The sequence below is a fragment of the Mastigoproctus giganteus genome, chromosome 11 (assembly GCF_048544385.1).
Source record: "Mastigoproctus giganteus isolate SK-2022 chromosome 11, ASM4854438v1, whole genome shotgun sequence".
NCBI classification, from domain to species: Eukaryota; Metazoa; Arthropoda; class Arachnida; order Uropygi; family Thelyphonidae; genus Mastigoproctus; species Mastigoproctus giganteus.
In genome coordinates, this window is record NC_143585.1 from 158,959,458 (window position 1) to 158,981,855 (window position 22,398).

General features: G+C 38.0%; 1 protein-coding gene across 2 annotated transcripts in view; it reads left to right on the plus strand.

The window, feature by feature from the left end:
- Positions 1-11,363: 11,363 nt before the first annotated feature.
- LOC150078536 (pseudouridylate synthase TRUB1-like) overlaps positions 11,364-22,398 on the plus strand; it is an 86,417-nt gene continuing 75,382 nt past the window's right edge. The window contains exon 1 of one of the 2 annotated variants that reach the window (XM_090384817.1): positions 11,364-11,744. In XM_090384817.1, coding sequence (XP_090240943.1) covers positions 11,633-11,744 — 112 coding nt within the window. In that variant the 5' untranslated portion in view covers positions 11,364-11,632. The remainder of the gene's footprint in view (positions 11,745-22,398) is intronic. The other variant, XM_090384818.1, reaches the window with a different exon arrangement.

Consider the following 22,398-nt stretch of genomic DNA (forward strand, 5'->3'; position numbering starts at 1 on the left):
AAGAAAAAATTCATTTGAAAATTTATAGCGGATCCTGAATAGCTTCATATCTGCTTTCATTATCGAAATGACGTTTTTTTTTTTTTTTTTTCTATCCTTTCCTTACAGTGCTTCTGGAAACACTATAATCTTCTGGAAACGAAGCTTCAATGCCGATGATAGTAGCCATATTATTAGCCGAATCGAGATTTGTTTGGACTGCTTCCTCTGTTCTATTTTCTCTTAAATATCCAGTGATATATTGTATATATTCAAGAGTTTCATGTGCATCAAAATCGTGTTTTTTTTTTTTTTTTTTGAGCATTTTACTTACTTGATCAATTTTATTTAAAATATCATACGAAATTGCAATTGAACAAAGAAGCTTTGTTCAATTACAATTCGAACGATTCCTTGTGTCCATATTTTTATTTTCGTCTTCAATGATTATAGTAAAATCACAGCAACGTATTTAGCTTCTCTAGTCATGTCTAGTATTTTATCTCCAATATTTTGTGAAATTATTTCAATAATTTCATTTGTATTTGATCAATCAAATAATGCCGATATTTTTCGATTCAGATTTCTGAATACGGCAAATATGTTCTGCCATAACTGAATCAAATTTAGCAATTAGCATTAGCAAAGGCACACGATGCAAAAAAGCAAGCTTATATGGCATCAGCCAAAAAAAAAAAAAAAAAAAAACCCTTATTTCACCGATCCACTCGCTCCAAATGTTTGTGAAGCTCTGCCTTGAATCTATTTAAGCTATCAACTTCTACAATGACAGATGAAAGTTTATTCCACCTATCAACCACCCGCTGGCTAAAGGCAAACTTCTACACATCTATCTACAACTGTCTTTCCTCAATTTGAATTTATGCCCTCAATAAGAATCCCATCAGCATTGAGCATGCTCAAACCATTCAAAGCTTTATACACCTGAATCAGATCTCCTCGCAGGTGCCTAGTCTCCAGACACTGTAATTTGCAAAATTTAAGCCTTTCTTCGTAAGAGCAACCCTTTGTTCCATTCACTAATCTTGTTTCCATTCTCAGAGCTCTACATCCTTCTTAAAATCAAGCCTCCAAAGAGATTATATAGTACTCAAGGTGTGGTCTTATACAAAGAGATAATCTCTTTGTAATCTCATTGCCTTATACAACGAGATAATCACCTCCTTATCATTGCTAGAAAAATTCCTGTATATCATTCACAAGATACCATGAGCTACTCTTGCAGACCGTCCGCACTGCTCAGAAAATTTCATATCTGCCTGTACAATTACCCCCAGGTCCTTTTCATTCTCTACAACTGTCAGTGTGGTACCACAGAGTTGATACGTTACTCTGGGATTACTACTTTTCATATGTAGTACTTTACATTTATCAATGTTAAACTTCATTTGCCACCTCTCAGCCCATCTGCTCAACTTTTCTAGGTCCTGTTACAGCAGTGTACTGTCATTAGTGTCATTAACAACCCTGCCAACCTTCGTATCGTCTGCAAACTTGGACATTAAGCCCAATATACCATCATCGATATCATTTATAAATACAGAAAACAACAATGGACCCAACACTGAACCCTGAGGGACTCCACTAATAACATTAGTCCACGTTGAGCAGTGTCCATTGATTACCATTCTCTGTCTTCTCCCACTCAACCATCCCTTTATCCATAGCAGCAATTTGCCTCCAGTGTCACACTGCTCCAACTTGTGCAGCAGTCTTTCATGTGCAACAGTATCAAAGGCTTTTCTAAGATCCAAATATATGATATCAAAGTTATTCTTTGTATCCAGTTCCTTTGTGACTACATCATAGTATCCAATCAAATTAGTCAGACAAGACTTCTCCTTAACAAACCCATGCTGTGTCCGAGCTATAACTGAAATCTTGTCTAGATGATCCCTCAATGCTTCTCTAACCAGTGCCTAGATGTTGGGATCTTATAGTAATCTGCCTATCCATTATATAACTTTTAATAATTTGGTATAACAAATCAGGACAATTTAATTCTCTTAATGAAAAAAGAACGCTTTGATACCATACAGTACCAAATGCTCCTTCAAAATCTATGAATAATGCTAACACATATTTCTCACTAGAATTTACACTAAAATTAATCAAATTGCGTAGGGCATCCTCTGTCGAGCTATTTCTCTTAAAACCATATTGATATTTAAAATGAAGATTTTCTTCATTGAACAATTTCTCTAGCCTTAACAACAACAATCTTTCCAATATTTTGCCCAAATTTGCTAACAAAGAAATGGGTCTATAACCCTAGGATCAGTCAACAATTTGCCAGGTTTTTGTAATAATTTTAACAGAGGAATTTTCCAAAATCCTGGAAAAACTCCTTCAATAAACACTTATTATACATATTAACCATTATTTCTGTACACAACTCAACAAACCTTTTAACACAATTATTTTCAATCATGTCTAAACCTGGTGTTTTATTATCCCCAACCTTAGAACATTCAAATTTCACTTCATCAATATTAAACAATTCCATCTCAGATGATCCGGTATATTGTTCATTCCCCTGTCTAATTTGTTGCTGCTGTACACTATCTTCCCCACAATTGTCATTCAGAAATAAAGTACTAGTAATAGTAGCAACTGTAGAGTACCAATCAATAGACTCAGTATCATTTGAATGCACAGTATTAATTAAATTATTAACATTCAACTGGTTTTTGGTTAACTTAAACAACAATCCCTATGGCTCACTATTTCCAGTAGTACAAACCAATTCTTTCCATGCATTAAATTTGTGTTGAGAGATTTTCTTATGATATTCTCTCCTCTTAATTTTATTCATTTCTTTATAACTTAATGCTTCATTATTACTTCTACCCCCAACCCTCTGAAAAAGTTTCCTCATTCTAAACACTTCCCTTCCTTAATGCTGATAGCTCCAAATACCACCAAGGTACTTTATAACCTCTCTGTTTCCTTCTCTTAGCAGCCAAATTTAAAGCATTAAAAATAGAAGATTGAACAAAAAATGCATATTCAGAAGCAGTTAATGAATTTAAATTGTTCCTAGTATAAATTGAAAAAACTATGTAACACAGCACCATTAAATTTATCCCACTTACGGAAATATATTTATTAAGTGGAATAAATTTAACCCCACATACGTAAGGGTTGCATTCCGCGATACGCTATGTAAGTCGAATTTTACGTAAGTCCGAGAATTTCCCCCATTGCAGCACTCGCAACTGTGCTCGCTGAATTGATTGAATCAAAAAAGAAATGTTCGACGAATATGTAAACAGAACTATTTATTGTATTAATTAAATTTTTTATCTCATGGGCAGGAAAAATTACAAAAGCGTGCAATTTAAAAAAAATTTCAAAATTCTAAAATTTCAAAAAAAGATAGGAGACAGGCATAACGTCAGTAAGTTTTACTAATCGAGCATCATTGCCAGAATCAACGTCTTCAGCTGATAAGTACGCCGCTGCGGAGGTTGAGGGCTATGGCGATTTAGAAGGGGTCGCCGACCTTACGAAAGAACATATTAATGGATGACTGGACTGTGGCTTTTTTCTTTTCATCATAGATTTCTTTGTAGCGAGCAAGCATATCATTCACCCTCTGTTAACTTTTAAGAATCGTTCGCTGTCAGGATTCATCTTCTCAAACTTCACCATTGCCGATGCAATTTCACGAAATGCCATTGCCATCTCTCTGGCGGTCAAGCGTCTCGGCTGCTCATTTGGTTCATCCTGAGCTTGGTCAACATTTTCTTCTTTCACTATCGCTGTCTGCAAGTCAATAAGTTCTTCTTTAGATAATTCCTTCTCTTTTTCCTGTATTAACTCTTCCACGTCTTTGGCATCAACCTCAAACTGAAGTAGCTCTGCAACCTTTGCAATCTTATCTGTAACCTCTTCATATGATTCGTCTTTTTCAAATCCTTCGTAGCCTTTTACGTGCCGTGGGCATATTTTCTTCCATGCGCCATTTAAACAACTTTTAGTGATTACCGCCCAGGCCTTATTAATGTTTAAGATGGCGTGGTAAATATTGTAAGATTTCCAAAAGTCTCTTAACGTAAACTTTTTCTCATCATCATCTGAGCAAATGTTGTGCGTAAATAATATGCTTTTAAATTCGAAATAACGCCCTGATCCATAGGTTGGATGAGTGAAGTCGTGTTTGGTGGTAGAAATATGACTCTCATGTTCGAATTGAAATCATCTAGATGCGTAGGATGTCCAGGAGCATTATCTAATAGAAGCAAAATCTTGAAAGGAACGTTGTTGTCTTTACAATATTTTTCGACCTCGGGAATGAAGCAGCATTTAAACCAATCCTCAACGAGAGATATTGTTATCCATGCTCTCTAGTTCGATCGGAAATGCAAGGGTAGGGTGGCTTTATTGATGCCCTTAAATGCACGAGGAGTTTCAGAATGTACACAAGCAGTGGTTTTAATCTGTAATCTCCCGCTGCATTAGCCCGAAGCAAGAGCGCGACCCCATCTTTTGACGCATTGAAACCTGGCATTGTATTTTCCTCTTTGGCAATGTATGTTCGATCCGGCATTTTTTTCCAATGCAGAGCAGTCTCGTCAACGTTAAAAATTTGCTGCGTTGAATAGCCGCCTTCATCAATAATTCTTTCCAACACATCACAAAATTTCTCTGTAGCTGCAGAATCGGCACTGGCGACTTCGCTGTATACTTTAACGTTGTGGAAACCAGCGCGATGCTTGGACCTATCAAACCACCCGTTGCTTGCCACGAACTTGGCTTGGGGTTCGCCGTACTTATACTTAATATCTTTATAAATACTTGTTGCTTTTGCTTGAATGGTCATTAGACTCAGCGGCACTCGCTTCTGAATCTGATTTTGCATCCATACTATTAACAGCTGTTCCATCTTCCATATAGCACCTGAACGCTGTTTTGTGATCATTGTTGATCTTAAGTGCGTTGATCCTTTGACATGTTCTTTTATACGCGCACTGTCCTTTAAAATAGTATTCACTGTTGAAGCAGTAAGAACTAATTCCCTTGCAACAGATGACAAACTTTCTTTTGTTTCGTACTTCTTAATCATTTTCATTTTCATTTCTAAATCAAATTTGTTTCGTTTCCTGGCACTGCCACTACTTGCACTTTCCGTCGGTCCCTTTCCTTTCATCATTGTAATACGTAACTAGGAATGAAGAGAAGTTTCTGAAAATTTGTTTTTTATGTGATTGAAGATTTTAGTGAAGGGAAACACATTTCACCATAATAGCGTAAAAACCCACACAATTTCAGTTATCCGTATTACCGCAAATGCAATAAGTTCGAATTTGCTACCAGTTGCTACACGAACAGAAAAGCTCAATAAACCGGAAAGTGCAAATTGTTTTTTGTTGTTTTTGGTCGTGACCTCCAGAAACGTGCTTTAGAAAAATATCACAAAGGCGTTCAAAATTGATTCTTATAACGGAACATATGATAACGATGAAAGTGTAATGCAATTTCCATTATAAAAATGACCTTTTTAGAGAGATAAATAGCTTAGTAATATAACTAATTTAATATAAAAAATAATATGAATAACCTGTCCAAACTAGAGTTTGAACAGGCTAAGAGTAGAAAACTTGCTTCTTGCCCTAATGGTAGCCGAGCATTCAGGTCTCTTGCCAAAGTTATAGGCCGCAACTTTTGCCCATCTCTGTTCCCACTTCTGTCCAAACCAGATGGTTCTGTTGTCACTTCAGCCAAGGAGAAAGCTGACCTGCTAGCATCCCATTTTTCTTTCAACTCATGTATTAATGATCTTAGTAAAACACCTCCCACCATCCCCAACACGCTCCATTCAATGCCTGCTCTGGTCTTTCGTCAAAAGGATGACAGAACGATATTGACGAATCTTAATGCTAAGAAAGCTCCAGGTCCCGATGGTATTTCTCCAATTGTTCTCAAAACCTGTGCTTCTGAACTTACTCCTATTCTTTGCCACCTTTTTTCACTTTCTTATTCCAAAGGTGTTTTTCCTTCTGCTTGGAAATTTGTTCACATCCAGCCAGTTCCTAAAAAGGGTGACAAATCCCTCCCATCCAATTATCGTCCCATTGCAATTACTTCTACTCTTTCTAAAGTAATGGAGAAATCAATTAACCGCCAACTCTTAAACTACCTAGAAACCTTCCGTCTGATCAACGAACGCCAGTATTGATTCCGTCAGTGGCGATCCACTGGTGATGTTCTGGCCTATGTTACCCATTTATGGACTAATTCAATGGAAAGGTTCGGTGAAACAGAAGTAGTTGTTCTTGACATGTCAAAGACTTTCGATCGTGTTTGGCATAAAGGTCTTCTAAACAAGCTTCCATCTTATGGTTTGCCAACTGTTTTTAGTAATTGGTTATCCAGTTTTCTCTCTGATTGCTCACTGAGGGTGAGGGTAGATTGCTCTCTATGTTCTAACTTCTCCGCTAATGCCGGTGTCCCCCAAGGTTCAGTTCTTTCCCCCACTCTTTTCCTCTTGTATATCAATGACCTTCTTCCATTGACTGAAAATCCTATTTATAGTTTTGCCGATAATAGCACATTGCACACTGCTACCAATTCCTTAAATGCCGATCTTTAGGTAATTCTCCAGTGGAGCAAAGACAACTTAGTTGATTTCAACCCTTCTAAAACTCAGTCTTGGCTTATCTCGCAAAAAGGATTCTTCTGTTCCTATGCTTATCTTTAGTGACACTCCCATTTCTAGGCAAAATTATATATCTCTTTTGAGGATTACCCTGACTTCTAATCTCTCTTGGCACAAGCATATTACAAATGTCGCTGCCTCTGCATCTAAAAACTTGGTTTTCTCTTTCGCTCTCTGCGTTACTTTTCTTCCAAACAGCTGCTCACTCTGTATAAATCACAAATCCGCCATACCATGGAATATTGTACCCACATCTGGGGTGGTGCCCCCAAAACCTCTCTCAGACTTCTTGATTCCATTCAGAAGAGGGCAGTTAGGTTAATTAATGATTCATCTCTAACAGAGTCTCTCCACTCGCTTTCTCATAGACGCACTGTTTCTGCTGCATGCCTTTTCTACAGATACTTCCATGGGCACTGTTCATCTGAATTGGCTTCTATAATTCCCGCTCTCTCTTTCAAAACAGTCCGAACACGTGTCGCCGCCACCAGCCAACATCCATTTACTGTCCAACTTCAAACTCACAGAATCAACTTTTCATCTTCCTCGTTTATTCATTCAACTGCCGTTTCCTGGAACAACCTTCCTTCATACGTTGAAATTACAGTCTTCAGAAGTTCAAGTAATATATCAACAAATATCTTCTTTCGTCTTCTCAACCTCCAATCCAAGCACGGTACTAAGTACTATAGGTTCTAATACCTCTCGTGTTTCGGGCTTACATAAAAAAAAAAAAAAAAAAAAAAACACTGTGTTATTGGGTTTACATTACGATATTTTCACGAAACCCGAATTTATTCCTATGGGATACAGAATACGTTTCCACGAATTTTTTAAGTTTGCACCGGCCGGCCAAAAATTTACGTAAAGTTGAATTTCCGTAAGTCGGGGAGTTCCTGTAGTGTGTACATAAAATTCTGCATTTATTAATGTTTATTGCAACTGGCAAACCTGACTGTCATCCTTAACTCCTTCTAGGCTACATTTAAGCCCGTGTATAGCCATTGTATCAAAATTCCATTAAAAATATTTTAAAAAATTGCTTATTAAATTATTATATATGTGTGAAAACATAACTAGTAGTAGTGGCATGTGATGGAAGAAAGCAAGTGTATCAGCTTATGCAGCATCAGCCAAAAAAAAAAAAAAAAAAAAATTTCACATAACCATTCCCTCTAAATGTTTGTCCAGTTTCACCTTAAATTTATTTAACCTATCAACTTCCACAACGACAGATGGAAGTTTGTTCCAGCAATTAACCACCCGCTGGCTAAAGGCAAATTTCCGCACATCTATTCTACATCTGTCTTTTCTTAATTTGAATATATGCCCCCTTAGGTTCGTAATCTGAACAAGTGGAAGGATCCCATCAGAATTCAGCGTGCTCAACCCATTCAAGACCTTATACACCTCAATCAGATCACCGCGCAGGTGCCTAGTCTCCAGCCACTGCAATTTGCAGAACGTAAGCCTCTCTCTCTTGGTAAGAGGATCCCTTCATTCCCCCTCACCAATCTTGTTGCCCTTCTCTGTACACGCTGAAGCAAATCTACATCCTTCCTAAAACGAGGCCTCCAGACCTCTACGAAGTACTGAAAGTGTGGCCTAACCATTGCCTTATACAGAGGGACAATCACCTCCTTCTCCCTGCTAGCAAAATTCCTATATATCGTTGACAAAACCCCATGACCTGCCCTGGCAAGCTGTCTGCATTGCTCAGAAAACTCCATATCTGACTGCACAATTACTTCCAGGTCTTTTTCATTTTCTACCACCTTACGTGTAGTACCACACAGTTGGTACGTTTCTCTCGGGTTACTTCTACCCATATGCAGTACTTTGCATTTGTCAAGGTTACACTTCAGTTGCCACTTCTTAGCCCATCTGCCCAAATTATCTAGATCCTGTTGCAGTCGCACACTGCCATTACTGTCATTAACAACCCTGCCAACCTTTGTATCATCTGCAAACTTCGACATTAAGCCTGATATACCTTCATCAATATCATTGATAAATATGCGAAACAACAGTGGACCTAACACCGAACCCTGTGGGACCCCACTAATAACATTAGTCCACGAAGAGCAGCACCCATTGATTACCATCCGCTGTCTTCTCCCATTTAACCATCCTCTTATCCATTGTAGCAACTTACCCTTAATACCATTCTGCTCCAATTTGTACAATAGTCTTCCATGCGCAACAGTGTCAAAGGTTTTCCTGAAATCCAAATATATGATATCAAAATTATTTTTTTCATCCAGTTCCTATGTAACCACATCATAATAACCAATCAAATTTGTCAGACAAGACTTTCCCTTAACAAACTCATGCTGTGTCTGAATTATTGATGCAGTCTTGTCTAGATGATCCTGCAATGCATCTTTAACCAGTGACTCCATTATTTTACGCGGAACAGAAGTTAAACTAAGTAGTCTGTAATTACTCGTATCACCCTTCGATCTCCCTTTGTGAATTGGGGATACATTCGCACATTTCCAGTCCGTGGGGACCACACCTGAGTCCAAGGATGCTCTCATAATTATGGCTAAGGGTTTAATTAGTTGCTTTGCCGCTTCCTTTAATATAATTAATATAACTGGATAGATCCCATCCACCCCAGGTGCTTTTCTTATGTTTAACTTCAACAATTTCTCCTCCACTTTGCTCTCAGTTATTACAAAATCATTAAGTACCCTGCTACAATTTGATCACCTTCTGCCACTTTCAAACCTTAATAATTCCTCACGTGTGAATGTAAATGCAAAATACTCATTCAGTTTGTTTACTGTTCAGTTTGTTATCTGAGCAGGATCATCAACAGTCGAACTATCGAGTCAAGTGGACCAATCAGATTCAACCCCTTCCTTTTAGAGTTTATATAAGTAAAGAAATCCTTGCTGTTTTTCTTAGCATGTTTTGCCAAAGATTTCTTGTAATCTGCCTTCGCCTGCCTAATCTAAAATATATTTGGATTTCAGGAAAGATTTTGACACTGTTGCGCATGGAAGACTATTGTACAAATTGGAGCAGAATGGTATTAAGGGTAAGTTGCTACAATGGATAAAATGATGGTTAAATGGGAGAAGACAGCGGGTGGTAATCAATGGGTGCTGCTCTTCGAGGACTAATGTTATTAGTGGAGTCCCACATGTTTCGGTGTTGGGTCCACTGTTGTTTTGCATATTTATGAATGATATGGCCGCCGTAGCCTAGTGGTCAGGCGCGCGGGTGCCTAAGTACACGTGCCTTGAGTGACCGGGGTTCAAGCCCGTGACTACTGAATACGGTGCTGTTTCTTGTATTCAATCTATCATGCGAACTCCTCTGACCGTTTGGTCGTCCCGGAGTATAAACAGAAAATTTATTTATTTATTTATATTGATGAAGGTATATCAGGCTTGGTGTTAAAGTTTGCAGTGATACAAAGGTTTGCAGGGTTGTTAATGACAGTAATGGCAGTGTGCTACTGCAACACGATCTAGATAATTTGGGCAGATGGGCTAAGAAGTGGCAACTGAAGTGTAACCTTGACAAATGCAAAGTACTGCATATGGGTAGAAGTAACCCGAGAGAAAAGTACCAACTGTGTGGTACTACACTTAAGGTGGTAGAAAATGAAAAAGATTTCTGAGTAATTGTGCAGTCAGATATGAAGTTTTCTGAGCAATTGAGACAGGCTGCCAGGTAAAGGGGTTTTGTCAATGATATATAGGAATTCTGCTAGCAGGTAAAAGAAGATGTTTGTCCCGCTGAATAAGGCAATGGTCAGGCCACGCCTTGAGTACTGCGTACAGGTCTGGAGGACTCATTTTAGGAAGGAAGTCGATTTGGTTGAGCGTGTACAGAGAAGGGCAACAAGATTGGTGAGGGGAATGAAGGGATCCTATTACCAAGAGAGGCTTAAGTTCTGCAAATTGCAGTGGCTGGAGACTAGGCACCTGCGTGGTGATCTTATTGAGGTGTATAAGGCCTTGAATGGATTGAGTACGCTGAATTCTGATGAGATCCTTCCACTTGTTCAGATTACGAACCTAAGGGGACATAAATTCAAATTAAGAAAAGAAAGATGTAGAATAGATGTGCGGAGATTTGCCTTTAAAAGCTAGCGGGTGTTAATTGCTGGAACAAACTTCCATCTGTCGTAGTGGAAGTTGATAGGTTGAATAAATTTAAGGAGGAACTGGACGGGCATTCGGAGGGAATGGTGTGATTTTTTTTTTTTTTTTTGGCTGATGCTGCATAAGCTCATACACTTGCTTTCTTGCATCGCATGCCACTACTACTACGCCAAGCGGCTCTCTTATGTGAAACTTTAAAAATTTCTCCTTCACTTTGTTCTTAGTTATTACAAAGAATTACCAAGTAAATTACCATATTACACTGAAGAAATAAATATAAAGTATAAGAAGGGGAAAAGAGGTGGGAAAGAAAAACTCAGGGGCGAAAATAAACCGATTCGAACTCAGAAAGAAGAAAAGTCACCGTCTACAATGTTTCAACACGGTTATCATAACCGCTCTGACACTATTCAATAAATATTTACTTATATTTCCCAATTCTGCGTCTTTCATAGCGTCTTTTTTTGTCTAGAAATAAAAATTAGTTATGAGTATCTCATGCTTATAATCAGTGAATCGATATAGTATCTATCACAACTACAAAACTGTATAAAATTCTCCAGGAACTGTTTGCGGTGTTCCGGCGTGTTGCCATTTTCATACAATGATGGCTCCACTTTCTATGCGCTTTACCATGTAAAAGAAATTAACGTTATCGCCTATGGGAATGTCCACTCTGTATCTTACTACTCTTTGCACCGGTGAGTGCCCACTGTATCTTACTGCTCTGTGGACAGCACAGCACAGCACAGATTGTTTTTACATCGATTTCTGTATCCCTTCGGTTGGTTTTGCATCCATCAACGAGTCAATAATTTCGTGAGAAAGTGCTGTAAGAGTGCATCAAAATATGAAACGTGGTGAGATTTTCAAATCGATTAAAGGTATTTTTGCTGTATACAAAAGCGAAGGAATGACAGCAATGGATGTTTTGAAACTTTTACGGCTCCATATAAGTAATGGTCAGGTAACCGTTGGAAATAACCAACTTTTTTGTTTCTGTTATTAGATGATCACAATTGTATGTGGTTGATATGAGGAAGTCCGCTGACTTTCGTACAAATTGAGAGAGAGAGAGAATTTCGTCAAAAAAATTTCATTAACAGATCGTTGAAATTACATTCTTTGTAATATATGTTCAGTGGTAAAGTTCAAACGTTGGCCGCCGTAGCCTAGTGGTCAGGCGCGTGGGTGCATGAGTGACCTTGAGTGACCGGGGTTCAAGCCCGTGACTGTTGAATACGGTGCTGTTTCTTGTATTCTGTGGATCTTGTAAACTCCTCTGACCGTTTGGTCGTCCCGGAGTATAAGCAGAAAATTTATTTATTACTTTACATTCATCTCTATATTGGAATGGTGTGTCCGATTTACGTCAGGACGTCGGATATTGAAGCGACATAAATCTGATATGTTTTTGCATAATATTTATTTATGATACCTTTATGTTATAAAAGTGAAATGCGCTCAGTGATAATTTTTGTGCTCCCCAACTTAATTTAACCCCAGGAAATCATTGATAAATGAAAACGTATTACTACTGCTCGGGAAGTTTGTTTATGTCAAAAAAATACTATTTGTAAAATAAATAATTTTATATATAGAGACTATTAAAGGTGTCTTATTTGGAGGAATTTCACGTCACGTTATTACACCCCGACAGGCAATTTTCTCACAGTAAACCTTTTCACACCCCTCAGTATGCAATTTTTATAGTCCAAAGGACAGTTGAAAAGGACCCTGAGTCCCAGAAAGGAGGGCTGTATGGACCAAACTCGAATCTTATCTGCCTCCCCGCTAACTCTAGAACCAAATCTGTCCTCAGTTATCTGGTGCTTCTATCATTGCATTACATATGAAATTATTGAATTTTGCAAGTGGATTAGAGCTTCTCTTTGTGATCCCTTGAATAAAATGGACAATGTTTTTGAAGAAATTTTTTGTTTTTCTTAACCTTCATTTGCTATAATGGCATCTGACAGATGCCACTGTTTAAAATTTTTGTTTTATTTAGAAATAAAATTACATCCTTTTGTTTATACCTTTCTCCACCACTATTCTCTATCTGGTTATATAGTATTTTATGTTTTCATTTTGATATACAACGAATTATGAGACATTAAAGTTTTGTTCAATGTTTAACAAACTGATACCGAAGTGAGCAAAAGCATCCATCCTTCTTTTAGGCAATTCCCATTCTTCCGTGGTATCTATGAGACAACAGTGACAATGTGACTTACTAAATCCAGGGTTCATGTGTCTCATGATTTATTAAATCCACAGTTCAGGTATCTAATCTATAATCAGTGCCATAATGCTTTTATTTCACCAGCTAAACATGAATAGCTGATAAAAATATGGACATTCACATTGCATCTGTTTTGTTTGGAGGTCAGATGACCTTGAAATTTTTTTAAAAAATAAAGACAAAAACTTTCTTTATTGGTTTCTCTCATTTATTTTTGTTCAATATTTTTTAATTTGGTTTAGTAAATCATAATTTTCACCATTTTCAATTCAGTAAAAAAGCTAAAAATTAATTTTTTATAATTAAAAGAAAATGTGATTAAATAGATGCCACACTATTTTAAGTAATTGTGTTACAGTTGATGGTGCGAGTGACTGAAGGTTAAATATTATCAGAAGGAAATAGCACCACTATTGGATTTTTTTTTTTTCAGAAACATTATTTAAATTATATAAAAATAAGTTACAAAATTGAATGTTCTGTGTTAAAATTTCTAACTTAACAACACTATGGTAATATTATAAATAATTCTGCCATTAGTACTTTGTGTAAAATTAACAACACGCCACTAACTGGAGAGAAAAAACAGTTTTTAACACAATATGATCATGCCACTGCATATAAGACAATAAAAGATGAGAATATATGCATGCTTAGTTTTATGGTATGCCAATATATAAGTTTAAATTAATGAGACCATTGCTGTGTCAATAATTTTATGAGTCATAGTATTTTTGGGTTAAGACTCTGTTAACTACCCATTAAAAACAGAAACTGAACAAATCACTGTTAAAACAGGAAAGCAGTAACAATGTATATACAGTATATGTGTTATATACATAAACATTTATTATTTTTGTCTTTTATTAGTCATACTAAATTATTCACTTGCTTTCTTGCATCACATGCCACTACTACTATTCACATTATGAGAAGCCAAGGGCAGAAGTTGGAACAGAATTTTTCTTCTCTTGATACAGCTCATTGGAGCAATCATGCAATTGTCATCTAACCTTGTTGCTCCATTCCATGTTTGGATCAACTCCAAGGAGAATGGACATCCCTTTCTTGAGAAAATGGCTCCAATTTCTCTTTTCTGTTAGCCTTTGTTTCTCAAACTGAGTTAGATCCTCATTAGGTCAAAATGGTGTGCTTATAAACAGCGATGGTGTACTTATAAACATCAGAGAAGGCATAATTCAAATAGCAGAAGACTACTATAGAGAATTATACAAGGAGCGAGGGAATGATACCAGCAGTGGGGAAGATGGATTGCAAAGTAGCAACACATACAACATACCCGATATTCTTCCTGATGAGGTAGAACATGCATTGAAGAAAATGAAGAATTGGAAAGCCCTGGGGGAAGATGAAGTTACTGTAGAGTTGTTACAATTGGGAGGAAGAGACATAACACAAAAACTGGCAAGGCTCTTCACAAAGTGCATTAGAAAAGGTGTGATGCCTAAGCAGTGGAATAATGCAATCATAGTTTTGCTGCATAAGAAAGGAGATAAATCAGAAATTGGAAATTATAGACCAATTAGCTTGTTATCCCACATCTACAAGTTGTTCTAATTAACAGATTAGAAAGAATACTTGATGAGAATCAACCGAAAGAGCAAGCTGGCTTTAGGACAGGATTCTCAACTAGGGATCACCTTCACGTAATATCACAGCTAATGGAGAAAGCAAATGAATATAAAACACCATTATGCCTGGCATTTGTGGATTATGAAAAGGCATTTGACTCCATACAGCATAAGGCAATGTTTCGGGCACTGGAAAGACAAGGCATAGATACTCCATATATTATGATTTTGAAGAAAATATATGAGAGTGCTACCTCCTTGGTTAGACTAGACAAAGACAGTAGCAAATTTAAAATCGAGAAAGGAGTTTGACAAGGAGACACAATATCTCCGAAGCTGTTTACTGCTGCCCTTGAGGAAGCTTTCAGAAGATTAGACTGGTCGCAGAAAGGAGTCAATGTGAACGGAGAGTACCCACCTAAACCATTTATGATTTGCAGATGACATTGTGGTCATAAGCCACGACCCCAAAGAATTAGAGGAAAATCTTAATCAGTTATGCACAGTTAGTAAGGATTTTGGACTAAAAATGAATATGGCTAAAACAAAAGTAATGATGAACAAGTATGCCACGGAAAGGGAAATAATGATTGAAGGAGCAGTAATTGAAAAGGTGGAGTCATATATTTATCTGGGACAAGTTATTAGCTGTAATAATGATAAATGGCTGGAAGTCAAGAGAAGAATAAATTTTGGATGGATAGCATTCAGGAAATATAGTCACATACTGAAGAGCAATATCCCAGTTTGTCTGAAACGTAAAATAATGAATCAATGTATACTCCCCACCATGACTTATGGAAGTGAAACTTGGGCACTCACCAAAAGAATGGAAGAGAAACTGAGAACTACACAGCGAAGAATGGAACGAATTATATTGGGAATCAGACTGTTAGATAAGAAGAGAAACACATGGTTTAGGCAGCAAACTCAAGTAAAGGACATTCTTATCAAAACTAAAGAACTAAAATGGTCTTGGGCAGGACACATAGCTCGAAGACATGATGACAGATGGACTAAGAAAATAACAAAATGGTACCCAAGAGGAGCTAGAAGAAAACCTGGAAGACAAAGGTGGAGATGGATAGATGAAATTCATGAGTTTTTGGGTAGTAAATGGATGGCCAGTGCTCAAAACAGAAGGAACTGGAAAGTTGCTGGAGAGGCCTTCATCCTGCAGTGGATTGAAAATGGCTGATGGTGATGATAGGTCAAAATATGTAGTTCCAACATCTCCACCAAATTATTTATGTCCACTTCATTGAAGCCAATCTGAAATGTAAATTCCACATCTGTAATTGAATTTCAGGGACACTTGGCAAGTTCATGAGCGCTGCGAATGCACTGTGCCACAGTATTCCATGTAGCCCAAGTGACATCAGCCAGTGATGGCAAAGTGTTGTCTATGGACTTCTTAATGTTGTATCCCCGCCAGAACTCCCAAACTGATTAATTATACCCCTCTCTACTCCGGATATCAAAAATGTGGCACTCACTTCTAGGTCTATTGGTAAAAGAAAAGAGGGCTTCACTGTTAACAGGATGGTCAGTCGTATTAATAAAAACATGCAGACCCTATTGTTGAGGTTGTGTTCTTTGTAATACTTACTTCTTGACATTAGGAGAGTATTAGTATTAGCCATAGCCATATAGTGCAAGAAAGCCACAGGCATTCACTGCACTAGCCAAAAAAAAAAAAAAACCCTAAAGAAAAATAAAATATATAAAAAATGGAAACAAAAAATAAATGACCTATGTGTTTCCCTCCTCACAAAGCTAAACTATCTAGCTGACCTTTGAATTTCTCCAAACTGTCAGCCTGAACTAACCAAGGAGGTAACTTATTATTATTATTAGCCATATGGTGCAAGGAAGCCTGAAGCTTATGCTGCACCAGCCAAAAAAAATTCCTGAGTTACCCTGAGAGAGAGAGAGAGTCAAAAGGAATCACCAAGAAAGAGAAGAATGATGATTCCAGTAATTAACAACTCCATGGCTAAAGGAAGACATCCCGCAATCCACTCTAAATCTAAATCCATCCCATAATTTGAATTATGGCCTCTGGTTCTAGAATCATAAGGTTTAAAATTTCATCTTCATTCATTTTACTATCCCATCTCAGCCTTATAGACCTCCTTCAGTTCCCCTGTAAAGAGCCTGGTTGCTAAGTTCTGTTGCCCACATATTCAAAGTCTTTCCTCTTATGGGTTTCCTTTTGCAGATCTCTCTCTCACCAAGTGGATTGCATGTTTTGGATCCACTCAAGAAACATGATGTCCTTTTTCAGATGCAATCTCCTTACTTGGACACAGTATTCCAAGTGTGGTCCTTCAATTGCCTTATACAGTGAGACTATGACCTTTGATTTCCACAAGCAAATGTTTCATAAATCATTGCTACCACACCATGAGCATTCCTTGCTGCTTGTCTACCCCATCCAGAGAATTTCATGTCCTCTCATATCATAACTTCCAAATCGCCTTTTTCCTGTACTGTTTTTGATCCAGCCTCACTAAGTGTATAAGTTATTTTTGGGTTGCTGTTGCTATTCCTCAAGTTTAAGACCCCGATTTTGCTGTATTAAAACATAGTTGCTACTTTTTCAACCATCCTTGAAGCATATCTAAGGAATGGTGCGGATCATTAACCACTCTTCCAGCCTACACATTCCAGTCTTCTGCACATTTCACCATCATGTCTTCACTCCCTTGTTGATGTGATTTATGAAAACCAGAAATTCCAGAACTAAGGCTTGGGAAAATCCCAAATGTTAATTTTCTGCTGCTGATGAGTGGCCTCTATTAGTAAATGTATGCTGCAAATAATGTGTTTTGTCTAAGTTAACAACATAGCAGTGTATGGAAACAAAATTTCCATTTAAACATGTGACAACTATTATGTGTTGTAACTATTTCAGATTTTCTCATAATTTGCTAAGGCAAATTATGAGAAGTTTCTGGTAAAGACTTCTAAGCTTATATCATTATTATTATTAGCTATATGGTGTAAGGAAGCCTGAGGTTTATACTGCACCAGCCAAAAAAAAAAATAAGAGAGAGAGAGAGAGGGGTAGAACAGAATCACCAAGAAAGAGAAAAATGATGATATCCAGCTCAGGACAATGAATGTGCCAAGCCCATACTCACCAGATGTGAGCCCCCTGAGTATTATCAGCAGAAGGAAGGTATTGAATCACATTGGGCCACTCGATGTCAATGGGTTAACTGTTGATGATCCTGCTCAAGTTGCTGACAAATGGAATAAGTATTTTGAATCTGCATTCACACATGAGGAATTCTTTAGGGGAGAGAATGCCACAAGTTATCAAACTCCAATGGGGAGCTAAGTGGCTTTGTGATAACTGAAAATAAAGTGGAAGAGGAATTGTTGAAACTGAACATAAAAAAAGGCACTTGGGGTGGATGTGATCTATCCAATCATATTAAGAGAGGCAGCACAGGAGGTAAGCAAACTTTTAGCCATAATTATGAGAGCATCCTTGGATTCAGGGGAGGTCCCTGTGTATTGGAGATGTACAAATGTATCCCCAATTCAAAAGGGGGATCAAAAAGAGACATGAGTAATTACAGACCTGTTAGCTTATCTGTTCCAGGTAAAATAATGGATTCATTGGTTAAAGAAATAATGCAGGACCATCTGGACAGGAATGCAATTATACTGCAGTCACAGCATGGATTTGTTATGGGACAGTCTTGTCTAATCAATCTGATAAGTTATTATGATGCAATGATCAAGGAACTGGATGGAAAAAATAATTTCGATATCATATACTTCGATTTCAGGAAGGCTTTTGATACTGTTGCACATGAAAGACTGCTGTATACGGAGCAACATGGCATTAAGGCCAAGTTAAGGATAAAGCACGGTACTAATACTTAGTACCATGCTTGGATTGGAGGTTGAGAAGACAATTGGCTGATGCTATATAAGCTTGCCTTCTTGCGTCATATGTCTCTTAATGCTAATACTAAAATAATATAGATTTTTCTTTTACTGTTAAAAAAAAAAAAGGTAAACTGCAGCCATTATCAACTCACTGCAGGATGGAAGCCTTCTCAATGATTCATATTGAGAGAAATGAACCATAATGCCAGAAGGCAAATTGTAGCAGAGTGCTTAATGATTTTGTAATAACTGAGAACAAAGTGGAGGAGAAATTGTTGAAGTTAAACATATGAAAGGCACCTGGGGTGGATGGGATCTATCCAGTTATATTAAAGGAGGTGGCAAAGGAAGTAAGCAAACTCTTAGCCATAATTATGAGAGTATCCTTGGATTCAGGAGGAGGTCCCCACATACTGGAGATGTGCAAATGTAACCCCAATTCACAAAGGGGGATCGAAGGGTGACACGAGTAATTACAGACCAGTTAGTTTAACTTCTGTTCCAGATAAAATAATGGAATCACTAGTTAAAGATGCATTGCAGGATCATCTAGACAAGACTGCAGCAGTAATTCAGACACAGCATGGGTTTGTCAAGGGAAAGTCTTGTCTGACAAATTTGATTGGGTATTATGATGTGGTTACAAAGGAACTGGATGCAAAAAATAATTTTGATATCATATACTTGGATTTCAGGAAAGCTTTTGACACTGTTGCATGGAAGACTACTATACAAATTGGAGCAGAATGGTATTAAGGGTAAGTTGCTACAATGGATAAAAGGATGGTTGAATGTGAGAAGACAGAGGGTGGTAATCAATGGGTGCTGCTCTTCGTGGACTAATGTTATCAGCATTTGGTGTTGGATCCACTATCGTTTTGTATATTTATCAATGATATTGATGAAGGTATATCAGGCCTAGTGTCAAAGTTTGCAGATGATACAAAGGTTGGTAGGGTTGTTAATGACAGTGTGCTACTGCAACAGGATCAAGAAAATTTGGGCAGATGGGCTGAGAAGTGGCAACTGAAGTTTAACATTGACAAATGCAAAAGTACTGCATATGGGTAGAAGTAATCCCAGAGAAACGTACCAACTGTATGGTACTACACTTAGAGGGGTAGAAAATGAAAAAGACTTGGGAGAATTGTGCAGTTAGATATGAAGTTTTCTGAGTGATGCAGACAGGCTGCCAGGACAGGTCATGGGGTTTTGTCAATGATATACAGGAATTTTGCTAGCAGGGAAAAGGTGATTGTCCCTCTGTATAAGGCAATAGTCAGGCCACGCCTTGAGTACTGCATACAGGTCTGGAGGCCTCATTTTAGGAAGGATGTAGATTTGCTTGAGCGTGTACAGAGAAGGGCAACAAGATTGTTGAGGGGAATGAAGAGATCCTCTTACCAAGAGAGGTTTAAGTTCTGCAAATTGCAACGGCTGGAGACTAGGCACCTGCGAGGTGATCCGATTGAGGTGTATAAGGCCTTGAATGGGTTAATCACGCTGAATTCTGATTGGATCCTTCCACTTGTTTAGACTATGAACCTAAGGGGACATAAATTCAAATTAAGAAAAGACGTACGTAGAATAGATGTGCGGAAATTTGCCTTTAGCCAGCGGGTGGTTAATTGCTGGAACAAACTTCCATCTATTGTTGTGGAAGTTGATGGGTTAAATAAATTTAAGGAGGAACTAGACAAACATTTAGAGGGAATTATTTTGTATATATTTTTTTTTTTTTTGGCTGATGATGCATAAGCTCATACAATTGCTTTCTTGCATCACATTCCACTACTACTACTATAATCTGCCATGCTGGTCTAGTGCAGGTTGGCAGATCGACCGCATTTAGCAGTCAGGGGCTTGAATCCCAGTCTATGCATGGAGTGTGTGCTACTGAACGTCTCTTCCTGACCACTCGGCTACGAGCTTAATGATACTCTAGAGCACTACTTTAGCCCTTCTCCCTTAGAAAATTCAGGGACTGCCTCTGCTTCTTTACTCATAGCACACAGATTCAATGCTGGAATTAAGTTTCAAATCTGGGAAGGCTTTCTTTAGTCTTGCACACACTGCTTTTGAGAAAAACATGAATCCTTCTTTCGTCTATGCCCTTCCTAAATACAGTGTCATAGAGATACTCATCATTTTCCCTTTCTTTCAGTGCATATAGGGTTCTCATACCCTTCACATTCTTGTGATCCATAGCGTACATTTCATCATCATCACCTCACCTGTTCACTCTTTTCTATTTCTGGGTGAAACACTAAGTTTTTATTAGCCCAATTATTATTATTATTATTATTAGCCATATAGTGCAAGGAAGCCTGAGGCTTATGCTACGTCAGCCAAAAAAAAAAAAAAAAAATTTCTGAATTACCTGAAGAGAGAGAGAAGTAAAAGGGAATCACCAAGAAAGAGAAGAATGATGATATCCAGCTCAGGACCCTGGATATCATCATTCTTCTCTTTCTTGGTGATTCCCTTTTACTTCTCTCTCTCTCGGGTATTACGTAAGCATTAGTAATTGTCAGGTAGATGGGGATTATATTATGAAAAAAGGATAGGTGGAACAGGACCAGGGTTTTTCTGCCAGAGGCAAGAGTTGATGCCATTGTAGGGCAGATATTTTTATTATTATTATTAACTATATTGTGCAAGGAAGCCTGAGGCTTATGCTGCACCAGCCAAAAAAAAAAATTCCCGCGTTACCCTGAGAGAGAGAGAGAGAGAGAGAGAGAGAGAGAGAGAGAGAGAGAGAGAGAGAGAGAGAGAGAAAGAGAAAAGTAGAAGAAAATCACCAAGAAAGAGAAGAATGATGATATCCAGCTCAGGACCCTGGGTGTGCCAAGCCCACACTCACCAGGTGTAAGCCCCTGGGGATTCATCTTTTAAGGGCACAAAAGGTGATATTGTTGCACATGTTGGCACTAATGACCTTAAGAGTAAGAGATTTGCAGATTTACTTAACAAGTACAGGTCAATGCTGGAAAAAAGTTACGAGTTAGGGTTAAATTTGAAAGTGTCTGCAATTCTGCCCAGACACGATAGGAGGGAGTAGAAGAAAATCACCAAGAAAGAGAAGAATGATGATATCCAGCTCAGGACCCTGGGTGTGCCAAGCCCACTCACCAGGTGTAAGCCCCTGGGGATTCATCTTTTAAGGGCCTTATCAATAAATTTGGCCCTGGAGAGATTGTGCAAGGCTCACAGGGTAGAATTGTTTTCAGCGTGGTCTATGCTTGCTAACAGAGAGACTGCTTCTACAGGGATGGGATACACTTAAATAGAAAGGGTGCAAGAATATTTACTGATACTATCAAGGCAGTGTTAGGTGGTTATTTACAGATACTATCAAGGCAGTGTTAAAAGATTAATGGTAGCCTCAGGCAGAGGCGAAAGTGATTCTTGCACTGCTTCTATTGTAATGAGCACCAACTTGGAGAGTAAGTTGCTGGGGACTTCAAGAGGTGCTGGGAGTCACCGTGGAACAAGTAAATACATGGGTTGTGTTAGGGTGACTAAGAGTAAGAACAAGTGCATGTATACTTGCACATACACTAATGCTAGAAGTATAGTAAATAAAATTGATGAATTTGAAGTGCTGATCAAAACATCATAGGCAGATATTGTTGGGATATCAGAGACATGGTGTCACACAGATATAAGCAGTGCAGAATTGTAATTTGGGGAGTAATTGTAATTGTAGTTTGGCGTGACATAAACACTGGGAAAAACTGGGAACAAAGGGGTGTGCTTACAAAGAAAGGCTTATGTTCTGCAAATTGCAGCATCTGGAGACTAGGCACCTGCGAGGTGATCTGATCAAGGTGTATAAGGCCTTGAATGGTTTGAGCAGGCTCAATGCTGACG